We start from the raw sequence: 14,315 nt of genomic DNA, 5'->3' as shown, positions 1-14,315 counted from the left end.
GAGAGCGGTGCCGGTTCAGGTCCTCAGTCTGCTTCTTGTGCTTCCAGGGCCCTCAAGGAAAGGACGGATCGTCGGGACCCAGAGGCCCCGCGGGCCCCATGGTGAGAGTCCTGATGGTTTTGACTCGTGTAGGGGAGGCGTTCATGGGCTCCAGGACAAACCGGTCTTTAGGGAGCTGGAAGCATGGAACATGTATAAACAGGTTCTTGAGGGATCGTTCTTTGTGTCCTTGCAGGGGCCTCCAGGATCTCCTGGCCCTTCAGGCGCTGCAGGAAAACCCGGGAACCCCGGAGACACCGGCAGCCCCGTGAGTGAGCTCTCTGTCAGGGCGACCGTCCGAAGTCCCAACGGGTTTTCTGACAACTGAACTGTTGTAATTTTGTGTTTTCAGGGCGGTCTCGGTCCAAAGGGAGACAAGGGGGAGAGGGTGAGTACATGGTCTGTCTGTAGGGGTTCAGGGTTAGGTTTTATAGGGAGAGGCTCAGGGGTTGGGGTCTCTTAAAAAACTGTATCAAGGAAAAGAATGTAAAACCTCCAAATATGGTCAGGGTCGGAAGAGGTCTGGCAACAGCGTCCAAATAACCAATTAAAAAATTAAAATGTAAATGTTGGGTTTGGTAAGGTTGGGTTTGGTAAGGTTGGGGTTAGGTTTGGTTGGGTTTGGTAAGGTTGGGGTCAGGTTTGGTTGGGTTTGGGATCAGGTTTGGTTGGGTTTGGGTTGAACCAAGACTGACAGAACTCTCTAACAGCTTTCAAGCCTTCAGAACATTCCGGTTCTTCCCGGTTCAAAGTTTCAAAGGCATTTTCTAGTGATTTTAAAACTGTAAAAAAAACAGATTTGACGATTGTCTTGATCGAATCAAAGAAGCATTACGTTGGCTTACTGGGGAGGACAACCAGTTCCATCCGAGCACCACAGCCAACCGCATCAATTGTATAGAATTGTGTTTTGTATTGGGCCAGGTATTTTTTATATTTATTCTTTTATTAACTGAGCGATAACGTCTTCTGCCTTTCCATTCGCTACAATGTGTTGGATTCATGTCGATGTGTAGAAAGGCCTTCCATCAGGTGACACCTGGAGTAAAGTCCGGCGTTGACTCCGCCCTCTCTGTCCTCAGGGTGACTTTGCCCCTCAGAACATGATGCGCTCCATCGCCCGGCAGGTGTGCGAGCAGCTGGTCAGCGGTGAGTCCGTGAGCGCCGGCCTCGTCCGTCCCGCGACGCGAGAGCCGCCGCTCACCGCCGCTCACCTCCGCGTCCTCGCTCTGTCGTTTCAGCTCAAATGTCTCGCGTGGACACGCTGCTGAACCAGATCCCCAACGGCATGCAGCGCAGCAACAACCCGGGGCCTCCGGGGCCCCCGGGGACCAACGGCAGGCAGGGGCCCCGCGGAGAGCCCGGCGCCGCCGGAAGGAACGGCTTCCCAGGAGGTCCGGGGGCCCCGGGCCAGACGGGGGAGAGAGGTGCGGCGCCGAGTTTCATCTTTTCCTTCTGATGCTGTCCGGGCTCTCGTGTCATTCTGTCCAGTAATCAATAACTTTGATGTGAATATCTGATATGTGGGTTCCCTCAGGCCTCGCGGGAGAGAAAGGGGAGCGAGGAACGTCGGTGGTGGGACAGAAAGGACCGAGAGGAGCTGCTGGTTTGTCACTTCCTCTTCATTCATATCTACCATCCTCACAATGTGACCTTTAACTTCGTAGGTTGGGTCACAGGGTTTGTTAGGAAGATTAACATGGAGGGGCTTAGGACCCAGGGGAATGTAGGCATGCTTTTATTACGTCTACATGTGCAGTCTGAACTACTTATATCTTAGGGATAGAACCTTAGTTCTGGTTATAAAAGAATTGCACCACCAAACTGCATTCTGGGTAAAACCCACCCACACAGAAAGAAGCAGAAAGGTCTTCTGGGCGTGAGTGGCCAGGCTTTACCCAGCATGCAGTTTGGCGATGTAATTGTTGACCCCATGCAGCTGAAGCCACATTTAATAACACGGACGTCATGAAGCCATCTGGTTTTATCATTTATATATTTTTACAAATGTAAAACAAAAGCAGCAAATCATCAGAATTAAGAAGCTGAATCAGAGGAAGCCTCAATCAATCAATGAATCAATTATTGAATTAGTCGACTCCCCGATTTCTCGTTCCAGCTCGAGTGAAATACGTTTCAATAAGTTTAGAGTCTAAGAGTCTTGTATTACATTTTCTTAAATTTACTATAACAGGTGATTTAACCCCTCCCCACCAGGTCCACAAGGAGAAAGCAGAACCGGACCACCGGGCCCTCCAGGTACCGCCGGGCCCCGCGGGCCCCCCGGACGTCCAGGATACGCCGGAGTCCGCGGCCCCCCCGGCCCCTCCGGGTACTGTGACTCCTCCCAGTGCGTCGGCATTCCCTACAACGGGCAGGGATACGGAGGTACGTAGCGCTAGCGCGTTAGCCGCGTTATCATATCGTTGCTCATCATTCAGGGTTTGTCTGGTTCTGGAGCGGCGCGTCCAGCTTTTTGAGAGGAGCGCTTGTTTTCTGTCCAAGTCCGGTGAGAACGTGGGTCCGGGGAAAGTGTGTAGCCTAGCTTAGCACAAAAACTGGGAGCAAAGGGAAACTGCTAGCCTCCATCGAAAGCTTTACATGTGTCTGCTATCTTTGATTAGATTGTTTGAACTATAAATATCTGAAAACTTTGGTTTCTTTGGGTGCGTAGACACGTTTATCTAGTATTATAGTTTCAGGTATTAGTACCACCATCACTTCTAATCACACACCTGTTATCGTTAAAACACGTACATCCTCCACTGGGTGGAGCGAGGCTAGCAGTTTCCACCTGCTTCCAGTCATTGTGCTAAGCTAAGCTAATCATGGAATAATCTATCTCCAACACTCGAGTATTTCCATTTAATGCTACTTTTATATTTTATACTTCCAGTCCAGTACATTTATTATCATCAAATGTCAGTGTTCTAGGGTTCTAGGTTAGTGTTCTAGGGTTCTAGGTTAGTGTTCTAGGTTAGTGTTCTATGGTTAGTGTTCTAGCTTCAAGGTTAGTGTTTTAGTTTTCTAGGTTAGTGTTCTAGGGTTCTAGGTTCAAGGTTAGTGTTCTAGTGTTCTAGTTTAGTGTTCTAATTTTCTAGGTTAGTGTTCTAGGGTTCTAGGTTCAAGGTTAGTGTTCTAGTGTTCTAGTTTAGTGTTCTAATTTTCTAGGTTAGTGTTCTAGGTTAATGTTCTAGGTTAGTGTTCTAGGTTAGCGTTCTAGAGTTCTAGGGTTCTAGTGTTCTAGGTTAGTGTTCTAGTGTCCTAGGGTTCTAGTGCTCAAGGTTAGTGTTCTAGTGTTCTAGGTTAGTCTTCTAGTGTTCGAGTGTTCTAGGTTAGTGTTCTAGGTTAGGGTTCTAGTGTTCTAGGTTAGTGTTCTAGGTTACTCTTCTAGTGTTCTAGGTTAGTGTTCTAGGGTTCTAGTGTTCTAGGTTAGTGTTCTAGGTTAGTGTTCTAGGTTAGTGTTCTAGGGTTCTAGTGTTCTAGGTTAGTGTTCTAGGTTAGTGTTCTAGGTTAGGGTTCTAGGTCAGAGATCCCTGCTCGTTCTCGGGCTGTCTTCAGACGTCTCCCCTCAGCCGTCCTGCTCTCCTGAGGAAGAACCAAAGTTGCTGAACTGAGTCGATGTTTGTGATTCTCTGCTCTTCCTCCTCTGACTGACCTCCTCATCCTCTCTCGGCCTGTTGCAGGTTCACAGTAGACTTTCTAGCCGCCTGCGCTGCTTTCACTGACTCCCCCGACAAAGCAAAGCCAAAGTCTCACATTGCTCTCGCGCTCTCGAAGCTGTTTTTTAAAGCGGATAACCAGCCGACGGAAAAGCCATTAACACAAAAAACACACAAGCCGACGACCACAAGAGGGAAACTAACAGCGACTCACAGCCGGTAGAGCGCCGGTAGAGCGGCCTGTCGGCGCCCCCGAAGCCAGAGGCGCAGGAGCGTTGTGTTCGGTGGAGGAGCATGCGGCCAACAACAACAGCAACAACAACAACAACTACTACAACAAACAAATACTAACAGCAGGTGGATGTGTAGCAGAGAACCCGCAGCAGCTCTAACAGCGTCTCTTGGGTGTAGAACACTAATGTCTTTCCTGAACGTGTTGGGATCCACGACGTTTAGTTTCTAACATAAAGCTTCTGCCTTCTAAACCAACAACCTGCCGCTTGCTGAATGCCAACAACAAACGCTTCTTTTATTTAAAAACATGTTATTTAATTTGTTTTAATTTCTTGCCAATTTTGTGGGCGACCATTTTTATTTCTTTTATTTTACTTTTTCCTCCCCAAAACCAGCTGAACTGAATCTGTGAGTTACTGAACACATGAACCCTGAAGCCAGACGGAGCGTCTGGTTCTGCTGCTGGACATCTGTTTTGTTTTGTGAACGAATGAACTGAGACGTGATGGAGGAGGGGGCGTGGTCAGCATGATGCCCCGCCCACTAACGCTGCTAGTTGATTGGCTGCAGTGAATCATCGCAATTAAGATGCTCTTTAACAATAATAAGGAAAGTAAAACTATCCTGATATATTATTCAATCTTATTTTTATCCTAATAACCTGCAGCCTGTTGCATCGATAATGAGATTAAAACATTTTTGTAGAAACGTTCCTCATTAAATATAATACGCTTCAGTCTTCTTGAGTCATAAATATACTCACAGATCTCAAGCAGTCATGAAACATGAAATATTAAGTCTTCAAAAAATACAAAACTTCTCACTACTTGGTTCTGGAAACAAAGTAAATTCCCCAAACCAAAATATAAAAAAATATTTCATAACCACGCCCCCAATATCACCGTGGCCACGCCCCCAATATCACCGTGGCCACGCCCCCTGCTCTCCGCTCTCAGTGCTTCAGACATGGAGTCTCTTCTTGTGCATGTTGAAAGAGGAAATGAGAACCTGTGCTCAACCGGCCCAAACGATATCTCCGAGCAGGCCGATACCCCGAACCCGACACGCCCGTCGCCCCGGAGCCCGAGGAGGCGGAGCCGTCGCAAAACCAGCGTCGAAAGAGGTCCGCATCCAGAAAGTCGTCCAGCAGGCCGACGTCATAAGACCAGCGGGGGGCTCGCTTCTTTTCTTCTTGTCCAACCTGTGTTTAGGTTTCTGCACGTTAAGCACACACACACACACACACACACACACACACACACACATTGAACACCAGCAGGAGGTTTGACACCTCCACTTCATTGGGAAACACTTTTAAATGCCTTTAAACGTTTGTGAATATTCATTTCTTTGTAGCAGGTGAAGGTTTGGTCGGAGTTCAAGCGCGAGAGAAACAAGATTAAGAATCCATAAAACCACAAAAACCTTTTTCCACTCGAGTCTTCTTGTTGTTGCTTGTAACATATTTGCATCAGTTTGTTGTGGAGAAGCTCCAGCAAACAGAAAGTGTTTGTTCACAGTTCATTATAATCCTCCGTAAGTTAAACGGCTTTCATTTTGTATCTCTAGACTTAATATTTATCAGTTTTTCTTTATTCCGTCACAGATCATTTTAACAAAAAGGTGGAGTTGCATGTCTGTGGTGTTTATCTAGTAGAGGTTGTGTTTCTTTGTGTTACATTTCATTGTCGTTTTAACAGAATATAGTTGTCGTCATCCTTGTCATCTTCTCCCAGACGATGGAAGTGGTTTCGCTGCTTCGTGTTTGAACTGCAGATTGTGAATTCCACGGCCTTATTTTCTTATTTATTTCTGAAAACAGAAGAGGCATTTTTCAATAAAACTACTGAAAATAAAAACTGTCTTGTTTTATGAAGATGTATTTTTACTCTGACAGCGTGGTTTAGATATTTATAATTATATAAAGTGCTGGAACGTAATCAAGTTGTTGTTTTCTACAGTTATTAATAATGAGGAAATGAAATACAGTGTATGATTAGACTTTAAATTAAACAACCCAACAGTTTGTAACTAAAATAAATATCTGAAAGAGTTCATTGTTGATCGATTCAGAAACTTCAAGTTTTTCTTTCAGTATTTATCAAAATCTATTTAAGCCTCAAACTAATTCAAGAAGTCTTAAAAAACTGATTTTTTAAAGAAATATTTGCCACAAAGATTGCAAATTATTAGCTTCTTGAAAAAAAAGCTGATTTAAAATGACTTTACCTCGAAATAAGTTCAATAAGTTGAACAGTTGAGTCACTTTCAGTCATTTGTGAAGCAAAAATGGCAGAAAAAGCAGCTTAAAACCTTCTTAAATATGAGAATTTGAGCCGAATATGACGTTAAATCCAATATGTTTACTGTTGATTACATGAAGCAAAGACTTGAAAGACCTCTTTAGAGAAGTCGATGATATTTACATAAACAATAATCTGCAGCTGACGTTATGAACGTTTCCTTGAGGCTCAAAACCGACTTTTAGGTTCTTTCCTCTAAATGTCCTCAAACTAAACGAGGTGCATCTGCTGTTTGATGATGTTCTAATAAAAGAGTAGAACGTGTTCAGATGTGTAAACATCAGTCTACGTGTTTCTGGTTAATGAAGAAGAGCGTTTCAGGTTTCCAGTTAACCCTTCAAAGGTTCCTCGTGGAAACGCTTCAAGAGGGAAATGACCGTATGTGGTTCTTCTCCAGGGAACGAGCGTCTGAGGACAGGAAGTGGTGTTTTTAATCAGGTCTAATGAGAACGCTACCAGGGAGGCGGAGCCTCCGGCTGCGGCCTCCAGCGGCTTGAGGCTCCTCCCCTCGACCTCGCCAACAGGAAACGGGTCGAGATCCGATCCGTGTGGCGGCGGCAGCGCGTGGAAGACATATCTGTCGCATGACGACTTGTTTCAGGGCGTTTCTCTGGCGGCTGCAGGCGATTATGAATAAAGTCCAAGCCGCACGCACGATCCCCTGAAGGTCAAAGGTCACCTGTGAGTCACGGTTCTTCAAAGCAGCAGCAGGCTGCACATGAACGCAGCGGATTCTGGTTTCAGGTGACTCCGTCTGACTTTGATGAAGAGGAGGAACTTATTTAAAGGTTTTTTTGGACGCTCGAGCAGCAACTTTATGACTCATCGTTGTCTTCTTCTCTCTCTGCACGGCAACACGGCAACACGGCAACGTACGGAAGTAGAGTTGTGTATTTTTTTACCCAAGCAAATCTGTAAGTAAATTATCTCCAAATCTTTGCTCTCAATTTAAAAAAATCCTCCAAAAAAAAAAATCTAAAAAAAAAGATTTTCTCTCCCAAAAAAATGTTTTCTCAAAAAAAAAAAAAAAAGAACGAGCTTTTTTTTTAGAGCAATTTTTTTTTTTTACAGAAAATTTTATTCTTAAGAGCGTTTTTTTTTTTTTTTTTAGAGAATTTTTTTTAATAAGATTTGGAGATGATTTACTTACAAACTAGATATTTGGGTAAAAAAGACACAAATCTTCCTTCTTAGCAAACGGCCACGAGGCAGACGAGGCTGGAAGCTCCGGGCCTTGAACCTTCTGCTCTGTGATCTTTACAGTCAACAGGTATCGTTCACGCTCAGCTCATAAACGCTGATTGTTGCCTTCACAGAACAAAAGGATTTAAATAACGCGACGCTTCACGTGAACGATAACACAAAGAAAGCAAATCAGTGATTTTAATCTCAAAGATCAAAGTCGTTGCTTCAATGAAATAAAGTTGAGTTTACGTGGAATAAATCTCTTTAATCTGTTGAATGAATCATTATTGTTCAGCGGTGAGGAGGAAGTGCGGTTCTTTATCTGAGTTGAAGGCGCTGGAAGATAAAAAGTTCAGGACTGAACGCGTCTCTGAGGAAGAGGAAACATTTGAAGACTCTTTGAAGGAAGAAATGAGCTCAAAGGTGAAGGAGTGTGACTTCACGCAGAGAGGAGTCGTACTGGGAGAGCTGGTTCCCAGCGCCGCAAGCACCAGACCTCGCTGTGGGGCGAGGCAGCGAGGTCAGAGGCAGCGAGGTCAGAAGCAGCGAGGTCAGAGGCGGCGAGGTCAGAGGCAGCAAGGTCAGAGGCAGCGAGGTCAGAGGCAGCGAGGTCAGAGGCGGCGAGGTCAGAGGCAGCGAGGTCAGAGGCGGCGAGGTCAGAGGCGGCGAGGTCAGAGGCGGCGAGGTCAGAGGCGGCGAGGTCAGAGGCAGCGAGGTCAGAGGCGGCGAGGTCAGAGGCGGCGAGGTCAGAGGCGGCGAGGTCAGAGGCAGCGAGGTCAGAGGCAGCGAGGTCAGAGGCAGTGAGGTCAGAGGCAGCGAGGTCAGAGGCAGCGAGGTCAGAGGCAGCGAGGTCAGAGGCAGCGAGGTCAGAGGCAGCAAGGTCAGAGGCAGCAAGGTCAGAGGCAGCGAGGTCTTAGGCGGTAGGAGGCTCAGGACACACTCCCAGTATCGCCGGCCACTGGTCTGCAGTGTGGTGGGCGTCGCTCCCAGCAGATGTTACTGGTTCCAGGTCTTAAAGCAGTCTTAGAGCAGTCTTAAAGCGGTCTTAAAGGTCTTAAAGCAGTCTTAAAGGTATTAAAGCAGTCTTAAATCAGTCTTAGAGCAGTCTTAAAGGTCTTAAAGCAGTCTTAAAGCAGTCCTTAAGCAGTCTCAAAGCGGCCTTAAAGGTCTTAAAGCAGTCTTAAAGGTCTTAGAGCACTCTTAAAGGTCTTAAAGCAGTCTTAAATCAGTCTTAGAGCAGTCTTAAAGGTCTTAAAGCAGTCTTAAAGGTCTTAAAGCAGTCTTAAAGCAGTCCTTAAGCAGTCTTAAAGCGGTCTTAAAGGTCTTAAACCAGTCTTAAAGGTCTTAAAGCAGTCCTTAAGCAGTCTTAAAGCGGTCTTAAAGGTCTTAAACCAGTCTTAAAGGTCTTAAAGCAGTCTTAAAGCAGTATTAAATCAGTCTTAAATCAGTCTTAGAGCAGTCGGCATGTGGTTTCCTTTGCATGCAGACTCTTTCCCTCATTAGATCTTAAAGCTCTCTTAATGATTAAGGGAAAACCTGGATGGTAAAACTTTGTGGTTCACGTCGGCGTCTTGAAGCCGTCGCTGGGCCACCAAATAAAATGACATCATGCTCCAAAATGAAATCATACATCTTCACACATTTATTTAAACTGCTGCATGTAAAGAACATTATTTCTGTTTATGTTGTTTTAATTTTTTTTTGAGTTTTCCAGAAGGAGTTTGGTTTATTTGGCTTTTGTTCCCAAACATTAGAAAAGATTCTGTCACGGTTCTGCTCCATAAATCAGTGAATATAAAAGATATAATGATGTGATTTATGCTCATGGTCTTAAAGGTTCCAACACAGAGGATGTCAGATGTAAATCTGTCAAACATTCACAGATATTTCTGAGCCAAGAGATCATTTCATTAAGTTTATTTGACACGAGTGTTTTAACGAGTGTTTACATGTTGTGCAACGTCCTGATTGAAGTTATGTTCCAGTTTAAACTTGAATCAGGAACCCGGTTTAAATGCCTTTATAATAACTGTGACGGTGGTAATCGAGGCTCCTCCCCCTCCGCGTGTGTGTGTGTGTGTGTGTGTGTGTGTGTGTGTGTGTGTGTGTGTGTGTGTGTGTGTGTGTGTGTGTGTGTGTGTGCACCCTGCCAGCTGAACACACCTCCACTAACGACCTGCGGCGTTAGTAACTCGAAGAAGTATTATCAGCAAAATGTACTTAAATTGTCAAAGTAAAAGTACTAATTCTGCAGTTAAAAAAGAGGAAGAAGAAGAGGAAGAAGAGGAAGAAGAGGAAGAAGAGGAAGAAGAAGAAGAAGTGCATTGAACATAAGCGCTTCGTGCAGATTAAAGGCCGTCAGCTGCTCATGAAAACACCACTTCATCCCTTCAGGACGCTTCCACTGATGTCACTTTGAGTCCACTTCATTTTATGAGCTCCAGAAGCTTCAACAGGAGGAAGCAGGACGGTCAACGAGCAGCTCGTCTTCACACCTGAGATGATGCACAAAGACCTGAAGTCTGTTGGTTTAGACATCGTAAACAGCTGTTTGTTTGTTTGTTTGTTTGTTTGTTTGTTTGTTTGTTTGTTTTATTTTTCTCTCCATTCAGGAACCTGAGAGTCAACGTTTAGATGTTCATGTGGTTACGAGACTCTGTATGTTTCCTGAGCTCAGACCGCAGAACCAGAACCACCGAGGCTCAGATCCTCAAGAACCAGAACCAGAACCACCGAGGCTCAGATCCTCAAGAACCAGAACCAGAACCACCAAGGCTCAGATCCTCAAGAACCAGAACCAGAACCACTGAGGCTCACATCCTCAAGAACCAGAACTACCGAGGCTCGGATCCTCAAGAACCAGAACCAGAACCACCGAGGCTCAGATCCTCAAGAACCAGAACCAGAACCGCTGAGGCTCAGATCCTCCATGCTGGAACCAGGACTCCTTCCAGATGTGCAACCTGGAACTCAAGAAGCAGAAAGAAAAGCTGGAGCTCAAGAACCAGAACCAGAACCAGGAGGAGAAGCGGGCCCTGGAGGCCACACGGGGTCGTCCAGCTGCTTCACAGCCTGAAGCTGCTCCTCTAAACCGGTTTGAACTCGCTGTGAAACACAAGAAATGGATCGAGTCCCTTTGAGGCTCAGACTGCTGGAGGAACGTCGTCCATCGCGGGTCAGAACATCTTCATCAAGAGCAGAAGAAGACGTCAAACAATAAGCCGCCAGACAGATTATGAGATTATTATTAATTATGAATGACTGCTGTGACCTCGGGGACGAGAACAAAGGAAGCTGAGCGGGAACAAAAGGAACCGTTTATCTCCAAACGTCAAGTTTTAAAGTAGAAGCAGCAGCACGAGTTCTTCTGGTGCTCGTCACCGAGCTGCTGTCTCATTGTGGGATGTTATTTATATATTTATATATTTTATATTATATTACTGTGTGAACACCTCTACTGAGCGTCTCTCTCCAGCTGGAGACCCTCTGACCCGGTGAACCGGGTCAGAGGGTCTCAGTTGAAGTGAACTGCCCCCTTGTGGCCGGATGGAGACACTGAAGCGTCAGTGAGTCAGTTCGGTGCAGCGGTGTGCGACCAGACAGCACGTTTGTCCCTTCTGGGCCACCGTAAAATGTACCGGTGATGATGCACAAAACACATGTATTAATATCACAAGAGGAGGAGAGAGATGACCGATGAAAGCAGTGAAGCGTTCATCACTCAGCGCCAGAGGGAACGTGACTGTGACTATTTATACAACAACGTATGAGAGCTCAATTAATTATTACGTTTTATTTGACATAAAGACACTTTTCAGGGGAAACAAGTTGGTTAAAATCACTTTTAAACCTCGAGTGCAAAGCGTTGGAAGTATCATGGAGGTTGTTTTTCTTTCAGCCACGTTCAGTAAAACAATGTTTAAAGGCCAGTATTTCTCTGAAGCAGCTGTTTCTAATAAAGCTTTATGGATCAGAGGAAGAAGAAATCTGCTTTGATACAAACACAATACTTGTTAGTTAGTCGATCCATTCACTGTTGTTTTTGGTAGTTTTATGGTATTTGTTATAATAATAAAAGTACTGAACATGTTCACTCACTGACCTGAAAGACAGACGTGTGATTTATTTATAAAGACTTCCTGATGCCCAAAAGGTTTTCAGTCTGACCTGTCACAGCTACAGCTAACTGCTAACTGCTAACAGCTAACTGCTAACTGATGGACGCCCATAAACACCGCTCTCTGGTTTCTCGTTTGGATTTAATCCCATAAACACACGTACGTGGACTAGATACCCGATGGATTACAGACAGGACTCTCTGGGCTAGAGGAGGTATCAAAGGACAGGCCGGGCCGCGGCTAGCAGGTTAGCGGGTTAGCATGCTCGCTTCACTAGATACCTGTGCAGCACAAACACCTTCACACTCCTAACAAACCCCCGATTGGATCCTCTGCATGGAGGTCGGAGGTAACATCGAGCTGCTCAGGGTCACACTTCCCTTCAGCTTCAGGCTCCACAACTCGTTCCCTTGTGGCGCCGCACGCCGCACGCCGCGCGCCGCACGCCACCCTGAACCGGATCGCATGTTGCTCGCGAGCTTTCCACAACTGGAGTGTGGAACACGTGTGTGCGTGTTGGACATCAGATTACATGTCAGATGACAAGAGATAAATAATAAAAAGGCAGAAGAGGAAATCGCAGCTGCGTGTTTGTTTGCGTTCGGTCCGTCGTGACAACACGTGTGTGAAGGAGGATGAAAGGCTCTGGCGTGTTGACACGATGTGTCCATTAGTGCTGACGCGCCGCCAGCTTTAAGAGACCAGATGGCGCTTAATGTTCTCCACCTGCAGACGCACGGCCTGCTGGGAAGGCTCGCTTGGTGGGCGGAGCCGTGGAGGCGAGGGAGATGACGGACAGGTGGAGCTCTTCAAGGCTCTGGAGGACGTGAAACTCTCCGTCAGCGAGAAGAGCATCGGTGTGAGACAGATGTCCGGGTCTTTGATACGAAGAGGTGGAAGCGGCGCTCGCAGGCTGTTCATCACAAGAGGGCGGAGTCGCCCGGTGCTTTGTCCACCGCAGGTTGGCGTTTTGGTGGGCGCCATCTTTATTTTGGGGTGAACCAAAAAACATATTTGAACGAGACGCTGGAGAGAGGCGGGGCCAGGAACCGCTAGCAGCTAGCTAGCTTGATTAGCGCGCTGTGGACACGATTCATGTTATTCATTGTTGCTCATTAAAAGAGACGTGAAACAAAAGGAAAATAAAACAGACAAAATATATTTTAAAATAACACCAAAAACTGAATGACGCCGTGGTTGAGAACTTTTTCTGGTTTAATTTAATTTTGTTTATTTAATTTAATTTTAATTTAGTTATTTTTGTATCGATTTGGTTTTATTGTTTCATTTATTGTGTTGTTGTTGGAGCTCTCTTTTCTTTATGTTGTTATTTTGCTCTTGCGTTATCCATCTGAACTCTGTAAACTTTGTTTTTAAATATGCTATATGAATAAAGTGTTATTATTAATAATGTGTATATATCATCTTATGATTTGGGCATTTTAACATTGAGGTCAATGGGATTAACCTTTAGAGCCTCAAGTGGCCATTTTGGGAACTGCATGTTTGGGCACTTCCTGGTTGGCTTCATTTCTGTGGGCGTCCAGAGCGACGAGGTTTAGCCTCTAGATTTACGTCTTAGTTCATTCCATAAGAATCCATCCGATGGTGTTTGGCGCTCTGAACATGTGGATTATGAAGCCGCTCACTTAAAAAGACAGATTGAATCTCTTACAGGATCTCAGACAATAATCAGGTGCACGTGGAGCAATAATGAAGTCTGACTGGAGCTTCCTGCCCGACGCTGAGCGCTCTTTAAAAAGCTGTTGAGGAAGACGTCGGTGAAGAACATGGCCGCTGTGTGAAACTGTGATCGGCCTCCTCTGGAGCGTCACAGCTCTGACGTAAGTTGAGTATGAATGAACTCACAATAAGAACGTCTCTCTCAACACGCTCGCTCGTCTATAAATGAAGTTTTACGGCTGTGAATATAAATAATGTTTACTCTCCAGATTCTCCTGTGTTTATGTTGCTGGTTTTTTAACGGTGTCATAAAGTTATATTATGTTAAATCCTCTCAGGGCGTAAGCGCTGTGTGACTGATGTGTTCAGCAAAAAGCAGCTGATGTGATTTAAGTAAAGCTGCAAAGACACTAAAGTAAACTAAACTGAACTAAACTGAACTTGAATTGAAGGATGTTACATTTTGAGAGTGTTGGACGTTGGATGAGACTCGTCTGGGTCGTTTAACGTCACATCGCATGAAGTTTTGGACATTTGCAGTTTTGGATATTTGCACATGATACCGGAAAAGTCGGGTTTTAAGCCGCTACTACCTTCGGTGGTTGTCTTTGCTAGCTCCCTGCTTTAGCCAGCTAGCGCTGCTGCTGGTTCCCAGCTAGCTTCTCGCTGTAGCCAGCTACCACTGCTGCTAGTTCCCAGCTAGCTTCTCGCTGTAGCCAGCTACCACTGCTGCTAGTTCCCAGCTAGCTTCTCGCTGTAGCCAGCTACCACTGCTGCTAGTTCCCTGCTAGCTTCTCGCTGTAGCCAGCTACCGCTGCTGCTAGTTCCCTGCTAGCTTCCCATTAGCTTTCCGCTAGCGCCCCGTTAACCACCCAAACGGAGAAGCGGTTTATAACTCGACTTTTACGATAAGTTGTAAAATATGCAAAACATCACCGGCAACAGAACACCTGCCGTAAACGGAGCTGGAGTCCCGTTTCCTGGCTTCATGAAGCATTTGTTTTGTGAGAAAGCAAACGGCAGACATGCCGCTGCGCTCCTCCAGACCGACATACAGTGAGCATTAAAAGTGCATTCCAGCTCGACAGTGA

The 14,315-nt window shown here is 45.7% G+C and overlaps 1 protein-coding gene across 1 annotated transcript in view; it reads left to right on the top strand.

Moving 5' to 3' along the window:
* Positions 1-5,776, top strand: part of col12a1b (collagen, type XII, alpha 1b) — an 80,251-nt gene extending 74,475 nt beyond the window's left edge. Inside the window, exons 58-65 of the mRNA XM_068598721.1 lie at positions 48-101; positions 236-307; positions 392-427; positions 1,122-1,188; positions 1,281-1,466; positions 1,577-1,645; positions 2,257-2,427; positions 4,980-5,776. Coding sequence (XP_068454822.1) covers positions 48-101; positions 236-307; positions 392-427; positions 1,122-1,188; positions 1,281-1,466; positions 1,577-1,645; positions 2,257-2,427; positions 4,980-5,098 — 774 coding nt within the window. The 3' untranslated portion in view covers positions 5,099-5,776. The remainder of the gene's footprint in view (positions 1-47; positions 102-235; positions 308-391; positions 428-1,121; positions 1,189-1,280; positions 1,467-1,576; positions 1,646-2,256; positions 2,428-4,979) is intronic.
* The last annotated feature ends 8,539 nt before the right edge of the window (positions 5,777-14,315 follow it).

The sequence above is a fragment of the Clinocottus analis genome, unplaced genomic scaffold (assembly GCF_023055335.1).
Source record: "Clinocottus analis isolate CAN_PGR_092001 unplaced genomic scaffold, fCliAna1.0.p SCAF_40, whole genome shotgun sequence".
Classification (NCBI taxonomy): Eukaryota; Metazoa; Chordata; class Actinopteri; order Perciformes; family Cottidae; genus Clinocottus; species Clinocottus analis.
This window is presented reverse-complemented; position numbering and strand designations above follow the sequence as displayed.